This window comes from Apostichopus japonicus, chromosome 10 (assembly GCF_037975245.1).
Source record: "Apostichopus japonicus isolate 1M-3 chromosome 10, ASM3797524v1, whole genome shotgun sequence".
In the NCBI taxonomy this organism is placed as follows: Eukaryota; Metazoa; Echinodermata; class Holothuroidea; order Aspidochirotida; family Stichopodidae; genus Apostichopus; species Apostichopus japonicus.
In genome coordinates, this window is record NC_092570.1 from 5,789,327 (window position 1) to 5,816,570 (window position 27,244).

Here is a 27,244-nt window from a genome sequence, read left to right on the forward strand (position 1 = left end):
TAGATCTTACCCAAACATTCAACTCTGAGAGGTTCCACATTCCAGTCCCCAGTAGCGAGACATGTCAATAACGTCTCTCCATTCGGCTGGTAACCTTGGCTACAGAACACTCTGCACTGACCTTCGAATTCAACACTACCTTCTGTGCATCTTTCAGGCTGAAACAGCCCTCCTTTGGGTTGTGGCAAGACAGGACACACGGTAACTATGGAGAGAATTTCACATCTAATATTTTCACAAAAGATCGAAAGACCAGGTTACCTGATTGCAAATCTTGCAGTGAACACCTCATACTGAAATGGAACACAGTTGAAAAGCCAACTGCCACTTTGCACAATTTTTTGAAGTACAACTGCAAGCTTAAATTTTTTGTAAGAGCAGCTGAACCTAAACAAAAGTGAGATATCTGGTCAGACTAGTGCAGTATCCCTCTATATTCACATTTTTTTTGTCTATCTATCGACATATTTTAAAGAAATTCAGTCTCATTTTCTCGGCGTTTCATTTGCCTTTCAAGAAGAAGAAGCACGAAATGAAATTCCTTACTGTCACAGAAAAGATCTTCTCCTGACCAAGTTCCATCTTCCTGACAAGTTCTGTCATTGCTTCCACTACTGTATGAGAAACCATGCTTACAGTTGAAACGGCACACGGTACCTAAGATGTGGGGTGGGAAACACCCACTGACTTCAGCGTTGACCGTCGCATTTATAGCTGGACATGTGATTGCTGGTGATGTAAAAATATAAGTCCAAATTTGATTACCCTTGAAATGTTAAATTGCATAGATAGTTTCTTCCTTTTGATACTATGCATATTCATACATTTCATTTCAATTGATAACTATGCATATTCATAACATTTCACTTCATAAATATGCATATCCATATCATTTCATAAATATGCATATCCATAACATTTCATAAATATGCATATCTTTACATTTCATTTCATAACCATGCATATTCCATACATTTCATAAATATGCATATTCATAACATTTCATAAATATGCATATCTTTACACTTCATTTCATAACTATGCATATTCTTAACATTTCATAAACATGCATATCTTTACATTTCATTTCATAACTATGCATATTCCATTACATTTCATAACTGTGCATATTCCATTACATTTCTTTAGCCGGTTGGGACAATTTCCTAATGCTTATAATACCTCTCTAAACTGTACTCTCAATATCATGCTCTCAAACAAGGGCGTAGGAACCGGGGGGGCTGGGGGGGCGCCAGCCCCCCCAGTGAAAAATATGGGGGGCGGAAGTATCATTCCGCCCCCCGCTCCGCAAGTCAGAAAACCCCTTTTTCATTTCCAAATGAGAAAAAAATCTCATTTGGAGCACCAAATTGCATCTAAAGCCAGGTGAAAATGCAAAATTATTTACAAAATGGAGTGTGATGTTGAAGTGTGCTATATTGCGCCAAATTGCATCTGAGGCCACCTGGAAATGCAAAAAAAAAATCCAAAGGGGAGGGGGACACCCCCTCCCCTTAGACCCCTCCCCCAGGCCGGCCATCAGTCTTCAGCCCCCCCACTCAAAAGTACCTTCCTACGCCACTGCTCTCAAAGTTCCTAACCCTTTATCTGATAGAAAACATGATATTCACATCTTGTTTACATCTTGTTTACACTGTTCCTGCTTGGTATCACTTCTTACTGGCCAAAGAAAAGCAAAGAATTAAAACCTCTTTAAAATATTGTGCCAAACTGTTTAAACTTGACTTTGAAACTTTGATAGCGAAAGGTAAATGATACTGCCAAAAATGATTTTATAAGAGTAAGTACGAATATTTATTAAAATGAAAACCATCCACTACACAATGAATCTCTATTGAAAACGACTAAATATAATCTAAGAAACAAGTCAATAACTCCCAAATACAGAATATGTGCTTACAAAAATTCATTTGTATACCAAGCTGCTATGTATATATTCAAAAGAGCAAAGTTAAACCTTTATTGTAATTTTAATATTCAGTAAATGTGTTCAAATATTTAATTTTCTATACTAATATTCATATTTTAATTTATGTTTAAAATGAACTTTTTACGAATTCATCTTCAATTTTCGTAATGTACTTATTGAATTTTTGATGTGCTTTTTAAAAAAATTTATATTTATACTGGAAATGAATAAACTGAAACTGAAAATAAATTCATACTGCTCGTACTGACAGTAAGAGTGCTCTGCCAGAAGCGGGACATAACACTTCAGTACAGCAAAAAATTGTCCCAACTGGGTGATTTCTTTCGATAATCTATGTATATTAATTACATTTACTTAGCATTTTCAGGTCCTGGACACCAATTCTTAATAAGTCATTCCAAAAACCCGGCTGTAAAACTTGTAAATGTGTTTTAAGAATGTGACGTGGAATTAACGTTGGGGATTTTCCGGCTCCTTCCGGCAGACATTTACCTTGACATATATACTCTTCGGGAAAGTTCCACTCGGGCCCTTCGAGACATGTGAAGTTTTTGTGGGCGGCGTAGTATCCTTCGTCGCACTCTACAGAACACTGGGCACCGGGCATTCTGTCGCAGTGGTATGGAAACTGGCCGTTGGAAACAGCGCTCGGGCAGAGAGAATCTGTGTGTTATTTTAGTAGTCGGAAGTTAAGAATCAGCATAAATCAGAACAAAGGACAAAACTGGCAATATGGATCATGTGATCATAACTGTCTCTGAAAGCGATGAAAAACGTTAACAAACACAGACACGTGGTGCGTTTCAGGTGCATTTCACCATTCGGACTGAGGACCCCGTTGTCTTTTCTATTTGTTCAAATCCACGTACCCATAGCCTTAAGAATACCCCTTACACAATGGAATTCTTCGGAGGACTTGGTGATTCTTTTGAAATGACTTCTGAGGACTTGACATTCCTTTGTTCAAGTCCTCGGTCAGAATACAAGACAATTGCACACGAACAGGCACACACACAAATAGGTACAGAAAAAACACTCTTTGTTATTATGAACAAAGCAAAGTCATATTTAAATCATGTTTTCTCCAAGCAGGATGAAACATTTTCAACCAAAGTGTCTCCATCTCTCTCTGCAAATACCGTGGACTATGAAATAAATTGTTACTTTAACATGGCAACGGAACAAAGCCTAAAGAGAAGATAACTTTATCTTGAACAAAGTTGAACTGTAGTGACAAATTAAGATTTAACCTTGGTATCTTGTTGGATTGAGGTCAGAGGAGGGGGGAGGAGGAGGAGAGGAGGTGTGATGAGCGGAAAAGCTCTGTAAAAGTTGCCTTGAGAATACAAAGACTAAAATTGGTGAGGGTTATGAAAAATGTCCGTTGGTTTATCTCGAAATCCTCCTCTCGTAAATATTTTTAACATTTCTACATGGAATAAAATCGATCAAATTTTTTTGTGGTTGCCAAATTTCAAAATGCAGGAAACATTTCCTACGATTAATGAGGCATTCTTCCCTCCTCAGGGAATGAGACACTTACCCCTTTCTTGACAGTTCAGTAGGTCCTCCAAGAGGCCAGAACCGTCCTCACAGTGACATTGTCTTCCAGATGGTGTCATTAAGCACAGTTGACCACACCCGCCATTGTTAATGGAACATTGCGTCTCTCCTTGAAATTTGAAGAAACGGAATATCCACCATGAAAACATTTACGACAAGCTGCTCGTGTTCAATATTTACTACCTTGTGACGGAGCAACGTTTATCGCTTGTTTATTACTTTGATGTGTAATCAGATTTTATAGGTGACTTTTGGCAGAATTTTTTACTGGATATGTTTTACTCCATGAAAGAGACAAGTGAGTGCTAATTAAATCAATTTTCTTTAAATATTTTTCAAGATCTGTTTCTCTTTTTCCAAAATATACACATTTGAAAGTTTGGATCAATCTTGGGGAAACTCATTGAATATGTGCAAACTATGACATGGAATGTTGCCCTAATTACAATTTCTTATTTTTAACCCTTAACCAGTAAATAACCCCTAATTACTAGCCACATATATCATTTAAATAATGTGATGTTCCTCTTTTAAAACAAGACGAAATATTTCAAAAATCGCCTAAGGCCACGAATACTTTTTCAGCATGCTTGAAACGAAGGACGTTTAAACAAAGCAATAGCATAACAGGAAAATAAGGCAGTCACTCCCCTCTACATTATCAATGTGCAAAATTAGCTTATGTTTATTCATATTAAAATTAAACTATAATTGAGAAAATAGCCTGTAAAATGGTCAATCTTTGATGGATTTTGATGGGAGTTGCAGCTATTTTTCCAAGATTTGTAAATGCCTATTAGAGTGATATGGACAATGTTGAGACAACCCTGTCCGTAGACCTTTAAAATATGTAAAAGTTTTGAAGACTAACATTGATGATGATGTAAGCTCTCTTCAGTGCAGGCCTAAATGTTATTAATGTTAATCAATCGTTTTTTCCAAAAATTTTAATAACTCAACCAAGTCATGTTCTATAAAACTTCATATAGACAGAGCATTCTGACATAACATTCAAAACCATTTGTCCTTGACAAAAATTAGTAACACATTCTCTAAAACATTTGATTTCTAGGCTATCAGAGTCTTGTTTTCCTGATTCAATGGTCGCCACCAAAACCAAGGGGCTGGATAGCTCAGGTTTGTTAATAATCCCTGCAGGGGGAATGTAATCCTGAGGTCAATGGGTCAAATCCCATTCCGCCCTTACATTTCATTCCTCATTCAAGGTTATTCTGAGCAGACAGACTATCGTACAGACGTACAGATCTACATAATTTGACCTTTTTCCAGTCTTTGAACACAACATTTGCAGATGATTTGTAAACTTTCATCTTTAATACAGTGGTTCTATTGAAACAACTAATTTGCATAACAACTTATTTATCAAACCTTCCAAAGCATTCTTGACGGAGCAAGCAAGCGAGAGAGAGTATCATTTCCATAAAACATATCCCAGTCTCTGCCCCCCCCCCCCCCCTTGGCATGGACTGACAAGCTCTGCATATCGACTACTTTACTATCGATTATGAATAATGATATGCGTTTATAAAAGCATTTACGTCCCACTTGATTTTCTCCTCACCTTCCAGGGCACTCTCCGCAGAATAGATGGCGATGCCGTTCAGTCGGAGAAACGAACCTGAACCGATCGGGATGGGGGACAAGTCATTTTCTGGTTGACTCTTGTTGGCCCTCAAGAGGCTCGCCTGGAGCCAGTCAGTCCAATAAATGTACTCTCCAAACACACCGATGCCAAATGGGTGAGCGGTGGCTCCGAGATCAGCAAAGACGAATCGATCCGAGCCGTCATATCCAGAGGCTTCAATCATATCAGTTTTAGCATCGCACCAGTAGAGCCGGGAATCTGCAAAAAATTAAGTCAGAATGAATCTTGCGTTATAAAAAAAAGTATTAACAAGCATTCTTAGATCTGAGAGAATGGATCTTGCATTACAAAGCAAGTATTAACAAGCATTCTTAGATCTGAGAGAATGGATCTTGCATTACAAAGCAAGTATTAACAAGCATTCTTAGATCTGAGAGAATGGATCTTGCATTACAAAGCAAGTATTAACAAGCATTCTTAGATCTGAGAGGAGATACATTTCATGTATGACACCTTTTGTTGCAATTTCAACTGAAATTGAAACAAAAGTATTGTGGACTACTATGTACAGCATGGCGTGGAATAGGCGTAAATTTCTCAACCAATGTATACTGACCATAACGGATATATACCATTTCACACTGAAGAAGGCCAAGGGATGTAATTACATTTTCCTGTAAGGAGCAATGTGTGATTCCATCCATTGTACAGTGATGTTGTGAATATATCAATTTAAGATACTGACCTTTTACTCTATAGAACAAATTGTACTGAAAACATCCCACCTTAAACAATGTAATGGGAATACTCTTAACAACATATACCATACCACCTCATCAGAACAAAGAAATGGTGGGGTTTAAAAGCCCCCTATGCTATATACCACTATGCTGTAATGGGAATACTCTAACAACATATACCATACCACCTCATGAGAACAAAGAAATGGTGGGGTTTCAAAGCTCCCTACACTATATACCACTATGCTGTAATGGGAATACTCTAACAACATATACCATACCACCTCATCAGAACAAAGAAATGGTGGGGTTTCAAAGCTCCCTACACTATATACCACTATGCTGTAATGGGAATACTCTAACAACATATACCATACCACCTCATCAGAACAAAGAAATGGTGGGGTTTCAAAGCTCCCTACACTATATACCACTATGCTGTAATGGGAATACTCTAACAACATATACCATACCACCTCATCAGAACAAAGAAATGGTGGGGTTTAAAAGCCCCCTATGCTATATACCACTATGCTGTAATGGGAATACTCTAACAACATATACCATACCACCTCATGAGAACAAAGAAATGGTGGGGTTTCAAAGCTCCCTACACTATATACCACTATGCTGTAATGGGAATACTCTAACAACATATACCATACCACCTCATCAGAACAAAGAAATGGTGGGGTTTCAAAGCTCCCTACACTATATACCACTATGCTGTCATGGGAATACTCTAACAAGATATACCATACCACCTCATCAGAACAAAGAAATGGTGGGGTTTCAAAGCTTCCTACACTATATACCACTATACTGTAATGGGAATACTCTAACAACATATACCATACCACCGCATCAGAACAAAGAAATGAAGGGTGCTATCTGGTATCTTGCAGAAGGGGTTCTGAGATATAGGGGGAGGGAAGAGTAAAGGTTCCTGTGGGGTATAGGGATAGTGGCAGGAAGTTAATCCTGGGGTATAGTGAAGGACTTAAACGGATAAAAATTAGTCACAATTTAAGATAATGAGATGGAAGTTTCAAACAGCAAAGTGTTTGGAATAATTTGTCATCAGGACTACAAGTGTCACAGCAACCAATGGAATATTTCTTTTCAGTTATATCTGAGGCAGTAGGAAGGCCTAATGATTGTGACTGCCAACAAAGACTTAGATGATATGTCAGGAGAAATCAAAGGGACACATGAAATAATGGAAGAATGTATAACAATATAAGAATACATAAGTAAATATAAGAAAACATAAGAAAATATAAACATATGAGAAAATAAAAAAATATGAGAAAATATAAGAAAATATGAGAAAATATAAGAAAATATAAGAAAATAAAAGAAACAACATACTGGTTCTGTCAATGGTAAGTCCATTAACCCAAGCAATATCGTTCGCAACAATGACTGCCCGGTGTGTTCCGTCCATGTAAGCTCTCTCGATCTTTGGTTGTTCACCCCAATCGCTCCAAAATATCAAACTGTACGCATTAGAAAAATTAGAAGAGGGTTACTTAAAGCCGCACGGGTGTGTGATGGAAAATAATAATATTTTAAATACATTATGATTATATATATATGAATGCATGCAGAGGGGATCTTTATCTGCTCCAAATGTTCATCTCATTGCATGAAACTATAAACTACAAAAGCATAAAATAAATTCACTTGATGGCAGTGTGGAATTTTTCAAAATGACAGATTATATAGGCATTTGCTGAGGGACTCCTCAAGGTCAATCGACTGCCAAGGTCATTTGGTCTATGTTAATTCTTCTAGGGGAAAGACATAGATGCGTGTGGTAGTGCCTGCAAAACTCAACACAGGGACGAGCATACAAAGCCCTTTGGCGCCAGAGAGAGCTTTATTCAGGCATTGCTTGATGGCAATAATGACATTAGCAAATGGTGATAGGTTTTGAATACATAAATATTCTAAGAATGTTTAGTCAAAGTTCTAGTCAATACTAATAAACAGACTCTCTTTTAGGTAATGCCATCAACTACTGCCTACAAAATTAAAGTAATTAAATTGGTTTAAAATATTTGCTAAAATATAATCTTGGCGATTCTGCCAGTGCAGAGAGGTTTCCCCACACACTTCATGAAGAGCATAAATTATTTTTAAGCATGATACTTTAGTCTAAAAGGGTGTGAAGACTCGAGCAAAAAGAAACGTCTAATGCCGGTAATCTGACCTAGCTTCAAATGAGGTGAAACAGAAGTGTTAGACACACAGCTTGCTACCATCGGTAATTAGACACTAGTTTACAGTCAGTACATACAGCTGTGGTCAATACCCACAGCACAGTGTACAAACAATACAGCGATGGACATCTCAGGTCCAGCTAAAGATAACAAGGTATCACGTTTCATTACTGTACTGTCTGCATTTTGTAGCGACATGAACAAAACGTCGCTTGCAAGCAATGGAGAGTTAACTTTCACAGATGGCCGCACACGGTTTGGGGCGAGTCTTCAATGCCTTTAAATGTTTGGGCAGACGTTGAGGAGGTGGGAAGCGAATATAGCGTCAAAATTTTGGACCGGGTTGGTGTTACTTGACTGTTTCTTGCCATATTTCGTTACAAAGAGACTTTGTGCTTTGAACCTTTTGTGCCGATGAGTGGACAAATGAAAATATATTTATCACGTTTTTCCGTGTGGAAAAGGCCAACTTCAAGTAGCAAAAGAACAAAATCAAGCTACTTTTAACAAGAAACTTACCCATCGAATGGCTCCAGCGCCATAGCCCTAGGTTGATCTAGGTTGTCTTTAATCAGGGAACGTCTGTGGGTTCCATCGAGGTGGCTGACCGAGATGACATCTTCTCCCGTGTCGCTCCAAAATAATAACCGTGATACGTAATCGATGGCCAAACCGTCAGGGACTATTTTAATTGTTGGGAAAACCACAAGGAGATATTTTTAAGGTTTGAAATTTTTTTTTTTTTTGACAAAAGAAAGCAAAACACAAAAGAGTTTCATTTGATATTTTTTTTTTTTTTTCACCACTAGTGGCAGAAAAATATAGAGGAGAAAGAGTATTCTACGCTTCTAGTTCCAAACTCTGTCTCAATGTCTTTGTTCGTGACCAGACGTGTCGTTTGAATGTCAAACTATATTTACCAGATAAAACCTGGCCTTTACTCCTGAAGGATTTCTTTGGGGTAAATGTTCTCAGATGGCTTTTACTCTTTTAGATCGTTAATATTACAATCGTTAATTTGTCCAAAAAAATATGAGATGGGACATTTGGAAAGTGTCTCTTCCCATAGTTGCTATATGTTCTTTTCCTTAAGAATTTAAGTGACATTATTGTAAAATTATGTAACATGCTTGTTAAATACAGTGTTTTTCTTCAGTGGATATTAAATGATTTGTACATGATACTGAAGAGCAAAGACTCTTTCCAGCATAGTGACCATCATTACAGCATTAAAACTGCATACTGTTGCCAGATGCAAATTTCATGCCAAAAATAATTAAGTAATATCTCTCGCAGTATAAAATGCTATATTAGGATGTAGTACTGCCCCCTAAAAGATGGAAAAAATTCCCAGCAACTGTTTTGTTTATAACCAATGAGCTTCGGCTACCGGAAAAATTCCTTCCAAATCATCACTCACCAACCACATAATCTACAGCTAAGTCTTCCATTTCTGTTCCATCCAAGTTAGCCCGGACGACCCTCTTCGCGATAACGTCGGTAAAGTAAATCTTGGAGTCTACGGGATCGTAATCCACTGCGATGGGGTTCTTCAAACCTTCCAGGGCAATCGCTGTAAAGTTATGGCTATCTGACGACAAGTCAACTTGAAATATCGTCTTTTCGTAGCTGTCCGTTACCAAGGCAAAATTGTTCGAAACCAGAGCTGCGGAGACAGAACGGAACCAATGACGTAAACCGGGGGGGGGTCGAGGGATTTCAGGACCACCACATGCAGCAGCATTGAAAAGTACATTGATTAACAACCACAGTCCAAAGTACGGGCAGGTGATTTGACTACCGTGTACTGTGTTCAGCTGTGTGTGTGTGCGTGTGAGTGCACTTGTTTTTGTATTCTGACTGAGGACTTGAACAAAAGAATTCCAGGTCCTCGGTTGTGATTTCTAAAGAATCACCACGTCCTCGGAAGAATTCTATTGTATGGGGTATTGTTAAGGTTAGGGTACGTGGATTTGAACAATGGAAAATACAATGGGGTCCTCGGTCTGAATGTAAAACACACCTGTGTGGGTGCGTGTGTGTGTGTGTGTGATTCGGCACTCTATGTTCGGTCTGTTTGTAGGTATAGGGAAATACATAAATTTAATATAATATACAAAAAAGGTGATTAAAATGCTGAGAATTAGAGACATGCACTAGACAACACTACATGATGATATAAGAACATGATGAAGACGTATGTAAAGAAACAGGCATAGTAATAAGTTTTGCGATCATCGCTGTTGTTGAGAAACTAAGGAGAGACCTGTCAATCTCTAGTTTTTTTTTTCAGCTACAGCTACAAGTGAAAAAAAAACTTTAACCTCTGTAGATTGTTGATCCCAAACCTCACTTTTCTGAGATTTCAGCACAAAAATGTATAACTGACAAAAGGTTCCATTAAGCAATGGTCAAAACCTGAAAAAAACACATTAATAAATTACTTGTGACTTAACATTTCTTCAGTCCCACTCCCCTCACCCACCTTGCCCACACCACCAACCCACCCACCCACCCCCTCCCACTTCCATCAAAAGCAAATTGAAAATGAAATGATGAAAATGGTATCTAAATTTAATCAATGATCATCATAATATGTACAAATACAATGGTCAAAACAACCTAGTTATCAATTCGTTGATTAGAATTAGTTCCAAGGAATGTTACCTCCCGTTTCGCAGGATCTGCCGTCTGTTCCCAGTTTAAATCCTGTACTGCAGTAGCATCGATGGCCGGTGGCGGTCGCCACACACAGCTGACTACATTCCCCATTGTTCTCGCCACAGTCATCTAAGAATTTGTTCAAAAATGAAGGAAAGTACCGAACAGGTTCATTTAAAATTGGAATTAATTTAGCTAACTTGGAAGTGATTATTCGAATTGCATAATATAATATATATATATATATAAATATATATATATATATATATATATATATATAAATGAAAACGTAATGAGAAGGAAAATCCAGAACAGTGAAAAAACTTCCAGCCTACACCGGGATTCGAACCCGGGCCTCCCGCTTTGTATATATATATATATATATATTTATATATATATTTATATATATATATATATATATATATATATATATATATATATATATACATACATATATATATATATATATATATATATATATATATATATATATATATATATATATATATATATATATATATATATATATATATATATATATATATAGATGGTTGCACAGGACTTATCACTAGTGTTGTAAAGCAGTTCAAACTATCATAAAAACATATATAGCTGCATGGTTGCATCTGGTTCGCAAAAGATCCAAAGCTTGTACATGCTTTTGGGATGCGTAGACACTAAGGTAACCATACTAACCATGGCACTCAAGTTTTAACATTTAATTTGAAAATAAATCTATTATGAGACTGATCACTAAATATTGAATGAGATTTAATTTCATAAACACTATGCAGGACTGCATGTTCCCACAGTGGAAACCTATTTGACAGTGGGCCAAGGTCTTACATGGTTGTTTAGGAATATGTAAAACTTGTGTAAAACTATGTACCCATCCTAAACCGTGACACTTGGTCTTAATATTTAATTCAAATTCTTCACATCTTTAAAGAGACTTATCACCAGAGTTTCAAAGAGTTCAGTCTCCATTTTTATCATTTAAAGGACTGCATGCGTCTGTTTTTTTTTGTATCTTCAGTTTTTGCTCTCCTATAGGGTCTTCGATGGGGACTTGAGTGTCACCTCCTGATCATTTTTTCTACTTCACTATTGAAACCCATTTGAGAGTGGTACAAAGGTTTTTAATAGATGGTTGAACAATAGGATTCTTCTACTTACTATTAATGCATCCACATACTAAGTACAAAAAGTTTCCTAATTTGAGATATTGTAAAACAATAGGGTTCTTCGATCCTCTCAATATGACACACCTACAAACCAAATGTGAAAAGTATCAATGATTCCTATCTTGAGATATAGTGTTTACACCTATGGCATTACACACACACATACACACGCTCATACATGTTTGTATTACATTCAGACTGAGGACCCCATTGTATTTTCCATTGTTCAAATCCGCGTACCCTAACCTTAACAATACCCCATACTATAGAATTCTTCCGAGGATGTGGTGATTCTTTAGAAATCACAACCGAGGACCTGAAATTCTTCTGTTCAAGTCCTCGGTCAGAATACAAAACAAACGCACGCACGCACGCTCGCACACATACACTCATGCGAGTCTTCTAATAATTGGAATTCATCTATAAGAAGACTTCCCACCAGAGTTTGTAACAAGTTTTGAGTTTCAAGGTTCGAGTCAAGTCACGACGGATAGTTTTCCTGACATGTCGAACACAGCAACGATATTGGAAGAAAATATGACCTAGCCTTGCATGATGAAGAGTGTAATCTCCCATCAACCAACAAAACATGATTCAGGTTTGTGGTATAATCATTGTCATCACGTCTACCAAAGAGAGAAACCTAAAAATGATTATTCGAAAAAAAATGACGAGGTGATCGTCTCTCTCACCGATTGTAGCGTTCGCTCGTTGTTTGGAATTTCCAAATAGTCGGACTCCATACACAGGTTCGCTGATGAGCTGGCTTTGGTGAATACTCGCCGTCTCCAGATTAAGAGCGTGGATCCCGTTAGATGAACCCCACTCTGTCCATATCAGGTAATCCTGCCATAAAACAAACGACGGTATTATTAGACATTGGTAATTAGTGGGGCAATCCCCATCAGGGAACAATATCAATGGAGTATAAAGCAGCCATTTCAGTCCTATCTAGTTCCACCAAACAAGACATGCTGTTTGCTAAGAGTTTAAAGTCGCAGTCGGTACGGAGTCACCTGCAGTAGCATGGCGATACCATGGGTTGTTCGTTATAAAGTACGTACAGATTTTTTCTTAAATATTAACGTAGAGAATTTTTATGTTCAAATTTTCACGTCAAACTACTAAACTGTTTGGCGGCTTGTGTTTTCTTAAACAATGCTTTTTCTATCTTATGTTAATTTACGCTCGGCGTGGAGTGCAACCTGGACACAATCACCCAGCACGTCTGTATGAAAGTTCATACAGGGTTTTCACAAGCTTTGTGAGCCCTATCCATGCTATCGTGTTAATACTTTGATTCGGAGACACATATAGATCGTGCACATTGGAACCTTTGTGGAGACAACCCTCCCGGCAAAAACGCAGGGGAGTCCCGTTGGTAAGAACATATTGTTTTTGATCATATCATGTCTTGAAGTTACGATCCTCATTTCAAGTTAAATCAGGAAATCCATTAATCTATTATTCTGATTGGTTTGGTTTCTTTTCTTTTCTTTGCTACGATACATGACTGAAATTTGGAGTGTATTAATACGATGAGGAAAGTTAATATCACCAGGAAAAATTGACCTGACCTGACCTGACCTGACCTGATACATCAGTCGGAATTTTAACATGTTTTACATTGCCACGTACTGCTTGCTTTGTGCTAATTACACAAAATATCAAAACAGAGTTTTTTAAGCTGTTAATTAAGGAAGTCCATACAAAGGTTAATGAAAAGAGAAAAAGAAACAAAATTACTTTTAATTATTGGTAAAAGGAAAAAAGGTAAAAAGGAAGAAAAAATAAACTGGTAGAGTCAAGTAGTTTAAGATAAATGTTAAAAAAGACAATTAAGTTTGGTAAAAATTGACTTACGCCAATTATCTCCATGTCGTAAAATGGAATGGTCCTCGACCTAGTATGGATGCTGACCATAGTGTCTGTAACCAGGTCGTAACTGTATATGGTTCCGCTTCCAGTCTCGCCAAACACCAATCTACCGACAGACCAGAAGGAAATAATACCCAAATGTGCATAGTAAAAACAAACATTAAATCATCGACATTTAAAGGAATAAACGAAGGCAGGGATCAAAGAAAAGTTTTGGCTGCGGCCTTGCCCAGCATTGAACGTTCTTTGAATTCTTTCCTTGTTGTTGAGAAATTCTAACGAAATTGTTGTTTACTGATTGTGCTTCTAGTACAGTGTTTGTACGGAGAATGCGCAACTGCTCGATTGAGTTGTTCCTCCCCGACGTCATCAATATGGAATTTCAGGCGTATTACATAAATCGATGGCGGCTGACTGTGTATTGTGTTGAGGCCTTAGGAGCCAATTTTAAAAGCGAGCATATTCGGTCAAACAGGGAATTGGTTAACCTTAAAATGGAATGTAAGACAGTTTTTAGGTTACTGAATGATATAAATTGTCTTTGATCCCTGCCTTCGTTATTCCTTTAAGGTTTATTTTCCACATAAATTGGTAATAGCAACGGGTAAAGGTGTGGGGGTGATAGAGCACTACAGTAGTTAATAGTTGTACTACAGTCTTGCTAGTAAACTTAAGTGGTAGTTATGCTCCCTTCCCCCACCCCCATTCTCCCCAATCTCTACAGATTTATATCAGAACAGACTATTTCAACATGAGCTCTCAGCATTATGTATTATATGTACTCGTTGATAGACCACACTGTGCGACATTGTGTGAGCGATGTTCCAAGTTGGAATATCAGGTTCTGGCCTTCAAAACTACAAGACAGAAATTTCAACCCAAAAAATAAATGTAGTGCAAGAAATTGACAATATTCCCGGCTACTAAATTAAGTAAACGCTTGAAACAAACGAGTGGTCAAGAAAGATATCTCTTCATCTCCGGTATTTCGGTTGCTTACCGTCCTGTGACATCATCAAGGGCCAGACCACTGGGATTAGACCGCAGGGTCACGATAACTCTCCTATTCCCACCATCGAGGTCAGCCCGCTCTATCTGGTAGGGAGGTCCAAACTCTGTCCAAAACATAGTCCTGTTTTATAAATAAACCAGAAAATGAAAATGTTTTACAGGGGTTCCAATGCCCAGACATGTTCATAGTGCGGTGAGCCATAAATGTTGAATATTCATGAACTCGTGCCCACCAATGAGGGATTATCTATTGACATATGCAGCAACTTATCAAGGAAGGTACCAGGAATTGGTTCATCATGTTGATAAAGTCTATTTCGTGACACAGTATAAAAACAGATGCATTCATGAATATTAATGAGGTCAAATTTTATGATCTCATAATCATGTAGTGTATATAGTAACATTATATTACCAAAGTTCACACGTATAAAGATTATATGGTTGTTGATATATATTATGTTCACAAGCTGTTTTTTACAATTTACAACTCATGAATATCAATGAAGTAAAACTTCTTGTTGCAAAGAACATGTACTTACTATGTAGTTACTTCACCATACCAAGTACGAACTAAATCGGACATACGGTTGAAGAGATATATTGTAAGAATTTTATGTTAAGCTCTGCCCACTCATTAATATTCATGAGATGGGAGCCAAAAACAATAGGGCACATCTACACATCATGGGGCATTTACCTACCAAGTATGACATTGATTCAACTTGTGTTTGCTGAGATGTCATGTTTATAAGCTGTTTTTGAAGATTTCCCATTAAGCCCCATCCACTCATGAATATTAATGACGTAAAAATTGTTGTTGCAAAGAACATGTACTTACTAGGTAGTTGCATCACCTTACCAAGTGTGAACTATATTGGATATACTGGCATGGCATGGTGTGGTAACTTTGCGAGTTTCCAAACTGCAGTTGCCATGTTTTAACAAAAAATTGTAACTAATTGTTATAATGGAGCTCTAATCCACTTCATCAACAAAAACCTCCAACATTGATACAGGGAAACATCAATTTTGTATAAATCCGATGCCTCTTCATGAATTAATCATCATATGTGTACATTTGAAATAAAATTGAAGCTCCCTGAATCCAAAAACTTCCCTATACCATCTTATTGGAAAGTTTAGGAACGTATTTTTTAACAGAGACGAGCAATGAACGACACAGTTGAGAAACATTTTCACCCCACCAAGTCCTTTGTTTTGATTGGGTGTAGCTGGACAGGTTTTTGGGACTTGGTGAAAATTGCAAAAAAAAACACCCATCTGCTGAAGCCAGCCACTGGCTGTATGCTAGCAAGGCGGCTAGTGATGATATTAAAGTTACGATCGATGGACCCCACATACTCTTTGACCTAGATATCCAGAAAGGCCCTTTGTTTAAAATGGGCCCACAGAATATAACATTTAATGCAATGGACCTATAGGTCCAGTTAAAGCCTGAGATTGCCATGATTTCCGGGTGTCTATTATGTGCCTCAATATTAAAGACTATTCACCCAAGCCGAATCCATGGTTAGACATGGGTCAATGTGTTACTCTCCTTTTGGAGGCCCATTTCCATGGCTGCACCGGGCCGCCCTGTTGCTTCTCGCACGCTACGCCACGGATACGTGCCACGTGTGTTACATTCACTGCTTACCTACTCTCCATGTGAATTACGATACTCCGCGGTTTGATGACATCTTCATCCACCAACGTGATGCGGTAAGATCCGTCGTAGTTTGAGACTACGATGTGATTCAGTCTGTGGTCGGTCCAGTAAAGCTTCTGGTTGATGTAATCTACCGCCATGCCTGATTGACAAAACAACGGGGATAATCACACTTTTTGCCATTATGCGTTACATTAATGTACACACATTTTTGGGGCTTCAAATTTCAAAGATTTCAGAAACTTTTATTTTCACTTTCATGAGCCCGCCACTCCCCTCCAATGCCCCCACCCCCCCACCTATTAATTTAAATGTCAAACAAAGAACAGGCTTAGAAAGAAATTGTGGCAACAGACATAGCTTTAAGTGTCTGCATGAGCAGAATGTGTAGGAAGATTATAAAGGAAATAGCTTAGCTTTTGCCAGTGGATCCCCTATGACATAAACAAAAAGACATTTTTGGCGATCCTTATATAGCCGTTTCTTTTCTCTGGATCAATACACGGCATGTTAAGAGATACCGTGGGTTCTGACTGCCATCCCCCAGAAAAAAGAAATGGCCACATAGAGTTCTTTGCTACCAGCTAAATGCTGGATATATAGCTTAGTAAATATTAAGTTTAGATAGCTGCAGGGCTATATAACTATACAGTGGCGTAGGAAGGTACTTTTGAGTGGGGGGGGCTGAAGACTGATGGCCGGCCTGGGGGAGGGGTATAAGGGGAGGGGGTGTCCCCTTCCCCTTTGGAATTTTTTGCATTTCCAGGTGGCCTCAGATGCAATTTGGTGCAATATAGCACACTTCAACACCCACTCCATTTTGTAAATAATTTTGCATTTTCACCTGGCCTTAGATGCAATTTGGTGCTCCAAATGAGATTTTTTTTCTCATTTGGAAATGAAAAAGGGGTTTTCTGACTTGCGAAGCGGGGGGGGGGGCCGAATGATACTTCCGCCCCTCCATATTTTACACTGGGAGGGCTGGTGCCCCCCCCAGCCCCCCGGTTCCTACACCCTTGTATAACACAGAGGTCACTTGATTTGAAATCCCATTCTAGGCCATCATGAATTTCTTTGCTGTTTTTCGATCCATTCTGTATATTGCAGGCAGCATTCGGTCGTATATACGTACCTTCCACACTTCCGACACCACCACTGATCTGTTCGACCTGAGAATTCGAGGTGAGACGGACACGATAGATCCTCTTCCACTGAAAGTCTGAAAAGAACGCCCAGTTCGCGTGAACGTCCACGGCGAGCGCCACGCTGTGAGTCCGTTCCGTGAGGATGCACGGCGGCTCGAATTCGTCCTCGAAGACCAGATCCGCGAAATGGACCGGAAAGTAGCAGAGTTTGGTTTTCGAGAGAAGGAGGATCTGCGGTTTTATGAGGAGGCCTTCGTCTGTCGACAGAAAAAAAGGTATATATATTTACCAGATAATAACCAAACCCCAAAAATATATTTTCCAACTGGATGAGTAATTAATAAAACGATCACTAGTGTAACACCTCCTTCCTGAAAACGGGTCGTCTCCTCCTCAAACCTGTTCATAACATCGACAGTAAAAGACAAAAAATTTGTACAGTCATTTTTGACACAAATTTGAACCAATTTTATTCCCATCAAAAAAACACATTGTTTGTCCCACAAATGAAGTTAACCTACCTAAAATTAACCTACTAAAATGTAACCTTGAAAGAAAAAGAAAAATCCTTACCTCTTACGCAGGTTTGATTTTCATTATGAACATAACCTTGACCACATACACACTTATACTCTTGGCTCGCGTCATGGAGGCATAAATGGTCGCATGGGTTAGATAAACATGGAGCTGTGAAGGAAAAGAAATGAAATTTAGATCTGTCGATATAAAGTAATGACCTTGTCTGGTAAACAAAGCCTTGTAGAATTTAAATCGTGGCATCATGATTACCATAAAGTGATGTAAACTAAGAGTGATGGCTTTATTATTTTTTTATTTTGGTCCCAAGGTATGGATTGAATTGCATTTACAAATACAGCTGTACTACAAATATTCATTCTATCAAATATAAAATCACCCCTCTGTTAAAAAAATGAAAAAAGGCAAAAAATCAAGGATGTAAACTTCTTTTTCAAACTTTTGATTTTTTTCCACTTCCCCTTCTCCCATTTTTTTTGGGGTGGGGGGTGGGGTGTTAAAAAGATTAAACATATTGTAAATATGCAGTTTACTAATTTAAAGAAATATTTTCAAAACACAATCCCTAGTATGTAATTATAAATCAAAACATATAATTACATGGTTATCATTTGGGACTATATGATGTGATTTGCTGATTGGTTTCGCTCATTGGTTTCGATAGAAAAGGGACCAAGAATTTACACACACTATCACCAAACAGATCCTTCATACCAAGTATTTTAAATGAAATTCTAAAACCACTGGTTAATTGGGCAAATGGCTAGACCAAATCAAAATATCACCGTACTTTGAAGTGCAAGAAAAGACCTGTAGCAACCGAATAGAGAATTTTTTTGCTTTAGCTAGGCATATATAACTCTGAGGTATCATATAACTTTTTTTCGCTTTTCCAGCCAACTTTCAACAAAAACAAACTCAACTTCTGCACGGTTAAATTTTCTTGAGAAACGTTATCAAATCTGCACTCTTCGCACATGTCAACAGATCGTAGTGCAAATGCCTCATAAATGGATGACCTCCTCAATGTATTAATTTTTTCGTCCCTCTCGTACTCACATGCAGGATAGGCGGGCAACAACCCACTGCCATAAGTGGTGATACCATGAGGCCTGGATCGGAGGTTGAGGTTAAAATAAAAAGCACCCGATGTTCGATTTATACATTGCAACTTGCCGTGCCAATCGGTCATAAAGAGATATTCCTGGAAGAATGGGAAAAGGAGCAAAAATAGTCAGAGTTTATCAAAGACATAAAACACCGAGGACAGAGAAGAAAAACTTATCGTCCTTATATTACCTGAAACACTGTCCATCACACCCTTTTATATAGTTTGTTACTCAGCTCTGATTAAACTAGTCACCAATCGTAATTGTAAGTTTGTTTTTTCCGATCTGAAGTGAGTTTGAGTGAAATTTCTCTCTAAACTATATTTAACAGATTCCCCAGACACTATGCAATATGCTCCTTTAAAGTCAGTTTCGTTTATACTGAAAATCCACGTAAAATTGAAACCGGCAGAAGAGATGATTGAACTAAAAAAGACAAATTCAATGGAAAGGAAAGACAGACACAGACAGACAGACACAGACAGACAGACAAACAGAAAGATGAATGGGTAGGTACCTGTTTCACATGTTTGTAACTTAGGAGTCATATTTGACAAAAACCTGAACATGGAGTCTCATGTAAATAATATCTGCCGGGCTGCATTTCACGCTCTTCATAAAGATTGGTAAAATTTGTCGTTTTTTTTTAACAATCAAACTACCGAGCGACTTGTCCATGCTTTTATTACATCACGCTTGGACTACTGCAATAGTGTGCTCTTTGGTCTCCCGGATAGTCAACTGGCTAAATTGCAACGCATTCAAAACTCTGCTGCCAGGCCGATCACTCGCACTAGCCCTGTCTCTCCCAAGTCACCCCCATACTTCATGACCTTCATTGGCTACCTGTCAAACTGCGTATTGATTACAAGGTACTCCTGTTAACCTTTAAATGTATTCATGGTATTGCGCCACACTACTTGGGTGAACTTGTTCAAAGTTATACCCCAACTCGCCGTCTGCTCTCTAGCACCCAATCATTGCTCTCTATGCACCCTGTGTCCACTAAATCTTATGACGAGCGATCTTTCCAGTACTCCTCAACCCTCCTTTGGAATAAACTCCCACTCAACATAAAGAATGTCGACTGTCTGTGGAGATTTTCAAAACTGTTTTGAAGACATGTCACCTGTTTTCATTGTTATAATTGTTATGTTTACTCTTATTGTATATTGTGTACATATTTTTCACATTCTTTTGTACAGCGCGGCGGACTTTATTGTAAGTTGGGCTATATAAGAACTGTTTATTATTATTACTAGGTACCACCAACAGTTGTGTACACATTTGCAAGAAACTTACCTGAAAAGGTGTCACGTCAAAGAAGTGGGCCTGACCGGCTGGTGTGGAAAAGAGGCGTCTCCTGTTACTGCCATCTAAACTAAATGACTCTACTCTGCTACCAGATGGGTTTGCATCTACCCAATAGAGACTGGGGAAAAGAGAAAATCAGTACCTACTGCTATACTCACAGGCAACTCCAATACTTTGTATCATCACTACGTGTATACAGTGCAATAGCCACAGACACAGGTCTCCAAAACTAGACAGACACCTCAAAAACTAGAACTATATATATAATTGAATCACTATATGCACAGCTATAGTCACAGACACCTCCTAAACTAGAACTATATAGATATAAACGTATCACTATATATGCACTGCAATAGCAACAGACACCTCGGAAACTAGAACTATATCGATAAATATATCACTATATGCACTGCTATAGTCACAGACACCTCAGAAACTAGAACTATATAAATAAATGTATCACTATATGCACTGCTATAGTCACAGACACCTCAAAAACTAGAGCTAATTATACAAAAATATATCACTACATGCACTGCTATAGTCACAGACACATGGAAACTAGAACTACACAGATAAATATTATCACTATATACAGTAGTTGGTTTACTACTTTACCTACAACCACTGGAACAGCAGGAAAGGTCATCTATTAATTCTAACAAGAGCCCAAGGTCACTGTGGTTCCTTGCTTGGGGTATATGACAATACACATAATATTATCAAGCAAGATTGGGCTCAAATAGTCCAAGTAATTGTGGTCCTACATGTACCCATAGGGTAACCAACACTATAGCCAACACTTGTGATCGGATTTTTTATCAAAAGGCACTTTTGAGATCTAAATATGGCGTCGAAAATGTAAGAAATATATGGTCACCTACAAGCGGGTCAACAGATATGATAACATTGGTGACCTCAGATGACATGACTTTTAAGTTTGAAAATGTTCCACCACCCCATTCACAACTTGTCCCAAAATATCAACCATGTCACACCTTGGCATTGGGATTTCATTGCATTAAATGTCTAAAAATTAACTTTGAACTTGTACACATAACATCACATACAACGGTCACCCGGATGTCAACCAATTGACATTTTTGATTGGTGAGACCTAAATAGCACATCAAAACTGTAAAAATTCAAACATTTTTTCTTTGCCCATTTTCGCCCCCCAAAATACAAGTTTTTTAACATTAGCTGACCTTTGGTAACCTTGGATCACATGACCGCTAAGTTTGAAAATATTCCCCTATACCATTCGCAATTTGTCCAAAACAAATCAACCTTGTCACACTTGGCATTGGGAGTTATTGCATTAAATGTCTGAAAATTAACTTTGACCTCCTATAACTTCACACACAAAGCTCATCCGGGGGTCAACCTATTGACATTTATGATCAGAAGGTACCTTTAACATCTGAAAATAGCATCCAAACTGTAAAAGTCCCCAAAACACGAAAAGGTCACCAGAAGTCAAATTGAGGTCAAGGGTCACCCAGATGCGGGTCGACAATTGGATTACATTGAAGCAACTCCCAACCCTAACGGACAATTTGTTCTCAAGTTATCGCAAAAATACTAGTTTTTTATCCTTAATTGACCTTTGGTGACCTTGGATCACATGACCGTTAAGTTTGAAAATATTCCCCTATACCATTTGCAACTTGTCCAAAAATATCAACAGTGTCACACCCTGTCAATGGGAGTTATTGCTGTTTTTAATATAGTAATTTTTGGCATCTAACTGACCTTTGCGGGCACCAAAAACAATAGGGATTTTCCTCTTACTATGGGCTATCCACCTACCAAGTTTCATCATGATACATCATTTCCTTATTGAGATATCGTGTACACAAGCCAAGCGTCACATACACACACACACACACGCACACACACGCCAAGTTGAACGCATAGGTTCCTTGCTTTGCAAAAAGCAAGGAACCAAAAACAGGACTTCCAATGTAACACACTGTGTATACTGTGGCATTTCCTTGTAACCCTTTAATACAGGCACACCATTGTACGGGAAACCAGTTTTGATTCAGTCCTCCTAGCATGGGAGGTATCGTTAGCATTTCACCTACAGGTCCCCCAGACACACTGAGTATAGAGAGGAAGTTTCATCTACCCACTTGTACTTTAGTACAGTTGTTTCTTATTAATTCTAATTCAATTCTATTAATCTACAAGGACATTCTAGAGGTATATATAACTTTGAAACTGTGCGGAATTCTGGGATGAGACAGTGGGAAGGAAGATCAAATTGGAAGTCACAAAGTTTCATAGCTTTAAAGGGTGTGAAGACTCGCGCAAAAAGAAATGTCTAATGCCGGTAATCTGACCTAGTTTAGAATGAGGTGTAACAGAAGTGTTAGACACCACCATCGATCCCAGAAAATACACACACAGCTTGCTACCGTCGGTATTTAGACACTAGTGTACAGTGAGTCCATACAGCTGCGGTCAATACCCACAGCACAGTGTATAAATGATACAGCAATGGACATCTCAGGTCCAGCTAAAGATAACAAGGTATCACATTTCATTACTGTTTGCATTTTGCAGTGACACAAACAAAACGTCACTTGCAAGCAACAGAAAGTTAACTTTTTCAGATGGCCGCACACGGTTTTGGGCGAGTCTTCAATGCCTTTAATAGCAATGTGCTTATGAAAGTTTTTGTTTCCTTCCGATGATGAAACAGTGACCGATACTTAAGAGAGGATGACTACAGATGTCTACTCACGTGCGGGAGGCATAGTCGATGGCTAGGCCGTTAGGAAAAACGAGATCAGACTCCACTAACGGGGTAACTCCGTCCCCAGATAAGGTCGCCTTGGAGATCGTTGTAGTATTCCCCCAGTCAGTCCAATACATGTACCTGAAGCATCGACAGGGCCAGAAAGGAAAAAGAAAAAATGAAGCTATGTGCAGTCATCTTATATGAAATGATTCACTCTCGATTAACTTTAGAATAAAAAAAACAGAAAGCAAAGATAGGGTCAATTGGTTGGACTGATAGGATATCAGGATAGGCTCCAAATATGTACAGTATATGTTAGGGCATCAAATAATGGTCACTAAACTTCAAACTTTTTACTTTTTTTTGTCTAGTCTAGATACGATGCCAGAACTCTCAGGAAATTCCTTTGAAAACTTGATACCAACTTTTAGAACACTAGTACAGGTTTACTAGCTGTGCCTTTTAGACAACAAGGAAAACATACACAAACTTGCTCTGCACTGTACAGATTACATTGCATAGCCTCCTTAATACAAATGCCATTAACAATTTAACAAAACCATCAGCATATATGAATAATACCCAGATTACAACTGCAGAACACAGCTGGATTTTTGACTTTTTGGAAGAAGAGATTAACCTAAGTTCCTAAACCTATGTACAATATTGCTCTGAAAGTAAATTTCAGGAAATCTATGGTAAGTGAAGTTCAGTATCTGCACTGGAATGCAATTTGACCTTCAACTTTGAAATATTCAAGGTCAGATGTGACAGTCTGTTGTGAAAGCATGCAAAATCTTCTGATAACAAAACATAACAAGGCTGTCTGATTGGCTTGCGATAAGGATAACTATAACACTGCAGCTCAATAAGATCTCATGGATTTCCTATTGGACTGGAAGCTTTCGATTAATGCAGCGACTGAAAAAGTTGGATCTCTTACATAAACTTTTCTCACAAAAAATAGCCCCTTGAGGGATAAGAACAGTCACTTATGCGGTCTTATGATATTTGATAAATGACGCAACAAGTTAATGATGTTAAATTTGGTTTTCTACGAAGAAAGGACGGACGGACGGACAAAAGAATTGCATTTTGATAATTTACCCTGTCACTTTAGAGGGTGTTGGGATGAGATGAGATGTTGGGATGAGATATAATCTCAAAAGAGGGAATACATGGATTCACACAATCAACAAGAAAATAATCCTGTCGACCTGTCATAACCTTACTGGGTCAAAGCAATTAAACACCTTCGCTGTTAACCTTTAGAAGACTGAAAACAGTTGAACATTAATATTACACCCACTCACTAAATAACAAGCTACTGTATAACTGTGTCCAACAATTCCAATCGTTGTAATCATAAACAGCATGCATGGGTCCCACAGGACACATCAAAGATGTAAATGGACCCTTGATAGCTCTGCTATGAGGTCAACACCAAGAGGATCAAGGTTAAATATGATGTATTTTGTAAACTGTCTAATATATTAACCACTATTTTTTTTTTCTGTGATACTGATGCAGTAGTAATGCCAGTGAGTGTCATAGCAAGTAGGCACTTATTTGTAACAATTCATAACTCAATGAGAACAGTGTGAGGTCAGTATGATGTTAGCCTATGGTCTAGGTGTATAATACTATACAAAATGGTGAAAGTGCAGAAAAGTGAAAGTAAACAGAATTAAGATGGACTTGTTCCGACTTTATCTCTCGCAAAGGATGGAGGATCAAGGACGACCAAAACGAGATAATAGCTAACATGTCCAACCAATAAAATCCCTGAGCAAATGTACAAAGCATTCATCTATATATGTAGCCACAATTACGAACTTCCTTAATTCTCAAGATACATACCTGTAACAAAATCAAATAATTTTGCAATCAATCCAACACAGTAGCTACTATATAGTATTCATTGCTTCAGCTTCAATTTACATCCTATGTTTGAAAGAGATGACCCTCTGCCTTATTTAGCCCTGCCTGCGCGGGGTCAATGATAGTATTTGTTTTTATTTCACTATAAACCTGATACTTTAACTGATACTTAGGGAAAGTCCCATCCCATTACCAGTGCAAACATAAAAATATCTAAGATCATGACCCTTGTATGAAGTATTGCATGAATCCAACAGGGAAGGATATTTTTATAGCACAAGCAGAGGGAATGCAAGGGAAGTAAATTTGAAGGCCGATTAAGTCTCCCAGATAATCCCTTCCCTATACCGGCAACCAATCTACTCTACTGTCTCTACTGTGGAGTGTTTAGCTCAGTGGTTAACACCTGTGCCTTCCAATCATAAGGTCCCCGGTTCGAGTCACTCCAAGATTAATGTATGTCATCCAGTTACAGAGTTGTTGACAATTGACAATTCATAATCATGGACGTTAAATATGAATGTAAGAGACTGACTTCTGTCAGCTTGCGGCTTTGGTAATTAAGCCAATGAAATGAGGCTTCTTCGCAAGTTCCTGCTTGCAGGAAGATCTAAATTACATAAATACGTACATACTGCACAAATTGAGTCTCCTTTGGACATGACTGGAGACAACTTATTAAGATCACTAAATTAGGCCTTCCAAGAGCAACATGTACAGACATTGTTTACAAAAACAAAACAAAATATTGGGCTTTCATAGCATAAAGTTTGTAAAATATGATATATGGAATACTGCAATGCCATGCATAATCACAACGTGATTTATAGCTTTGCTATCCATTCAGTGAGTGGGTATGGGTTAACGTAGTCTTCTACAAGGACTTCAAGACCACAGTAATTCCTTTGACGATTTAGGACGAAAGTGAATGGGGCATTTATATATGGAGTATGCAACCATAGATTATCATAGTACTGTAACATATATTATGCAAATTTATGCGACCATCCACTAAACTCTGGCATTTTGTGACAGCTGTGTAAATGGTATTGAATAAAGTGGGGGGGTATATTCACTGAGGGATATTAAAAGTCTTTATGGTTACATGCCTTGATTGTGCACGGTTAGTTAAATTTCCCAAAATTTCTCTGAAATGACATTTGAACAACAATAGGTGCAACTAATTTTAACCATCAAGTTTAATTATCAATGAAAAGCCACTTTCAGTTCTTTTCAATTTCATCTTCCAATAAACCTAACTTGTGTCAAAAAAACCTATATGGAAGCATGCTTCTCTCATAAACACAGAATTCAGTACTTATACAAGTTACTTTACATGTAAATATCATTTGCAAACACTGCATAGCAAATTATAGGGTTCTATTATATATTCAAAAGGGTCCACACCGACAACTTTCGGGGTCACAATGTTTTAAAAAAGCCTATCGCAGCTTGTTTCAATAAGAAAGTTGGCATTTGTAAAAAGGAATTCTTACTCGTCTATTTTCTATTATGTAAGTACTAGGTTGACTATTTACTATTATTACGACATAGCCTTTACATTTACAACTCAATTTAAAGGTCTATGGACACCTATAACAACTTTGTCCAAATCACCCCGATAGGCATTAGAAGTCATGAAAATAGCTACAACTCCCTTCAAAATCCACCCAAAATTGACCATTCTGCAAGTCTTTTCTTGATTCTAGTTTCATTTATGAATAAACATGACCTAATTGTGCACATTGATGATGTAAAGGGAGCACTTGGCTGCCTATTTTTTTATTATATGATATCCCTTTGCTTTCATAACCTTTGTTTCAACGACACTGAACAAAGGTTTTTGGCCCTAACATGATTGTTTGGAAATATTTTATTGAATTCTTTGAAAAGAGGAACATCACATTGGGCTTTAATTCGGGTGATTGACTTGTTGAAGGCTAAAGTAAGAAATGTCGATGAGCTCAACACTCCACGTCATAGTTTTGCACATATAATGAGTTTCCCAGATTTTA

At 37.9% G+C, this 27,244-nt stretch overlaps 1 protein-coding gene across 2 annotated transcripts in view; it reads right to left on the reverse strand.

Moving 5' to 3' along the window:
* Positions 1-27,244, reverse strand: part of LOC139975143 (uncharacterized) — a 69,098-nt gene that overhangs the window by 30,425 nt on the left and 11,429 nt on the right. For both annotated transcript variants that reach the window (XM_071982783.1, XM_071982784.1), the window contains exons 4-21: positions 23,352-23,486; positions 20,585-20,714; positions 19,233-19,377; positions 18,210-18,323; positions 17,624-17,893; positions 16,480-16,633; positions 14,809-14,940; positions 13,794-13,914; positions 12,623-12,776; positions 10,753-10,875; positions 9,506-9,751; positions 8,605-8,767; positions 7,232-7,359; positions 5,097-5,378; positions 3,495-3,623; positions 2,444-2,614; positions 547-729; positions 11-205 (exon numbers count right to left, since the gene is read on the reverse strand). In XM_071982783.1, coding sequence (XP_071838884.1) covers positions 11-205; positions 547-729; positions 2,444-2,614; positions 3,495-3,623; positions 5,097-5,378; positions 7,232-7,359; positions 8,605-8,767; positions 9,506-9,751; positions 10,753-10,875; positions 12,623-12,776; positions 13,794-13,914; positions 14,809-14,940; positions 16,480-16,633; positions 17,624-17,893; positions 18,210-18,323; positions 19,233-19,377; positions 20,585-20,714; positions 23,352-23,486 — 2,975 coding nt within the window. The remainder of the gene's footprint in view (positions 1-10; positions 206-546; positions 730-2,443; positions 2,615-3,494; positions 3,624-5,096; positions 5,379-7,231; positions 7,360-8,604; positions 8,768-9,505; positions 9,752-10,752; positions 10,876-12,622; positions 12,777-13,793; positions 13,915-14,808; positions 14,941-16,479; positions 16,634-17,623; positions 17,894-18,209; positions 18,324-19,232; positions 19,378-20,584; positions 20,715-23,351; positions 23,487-27,244) is intronic.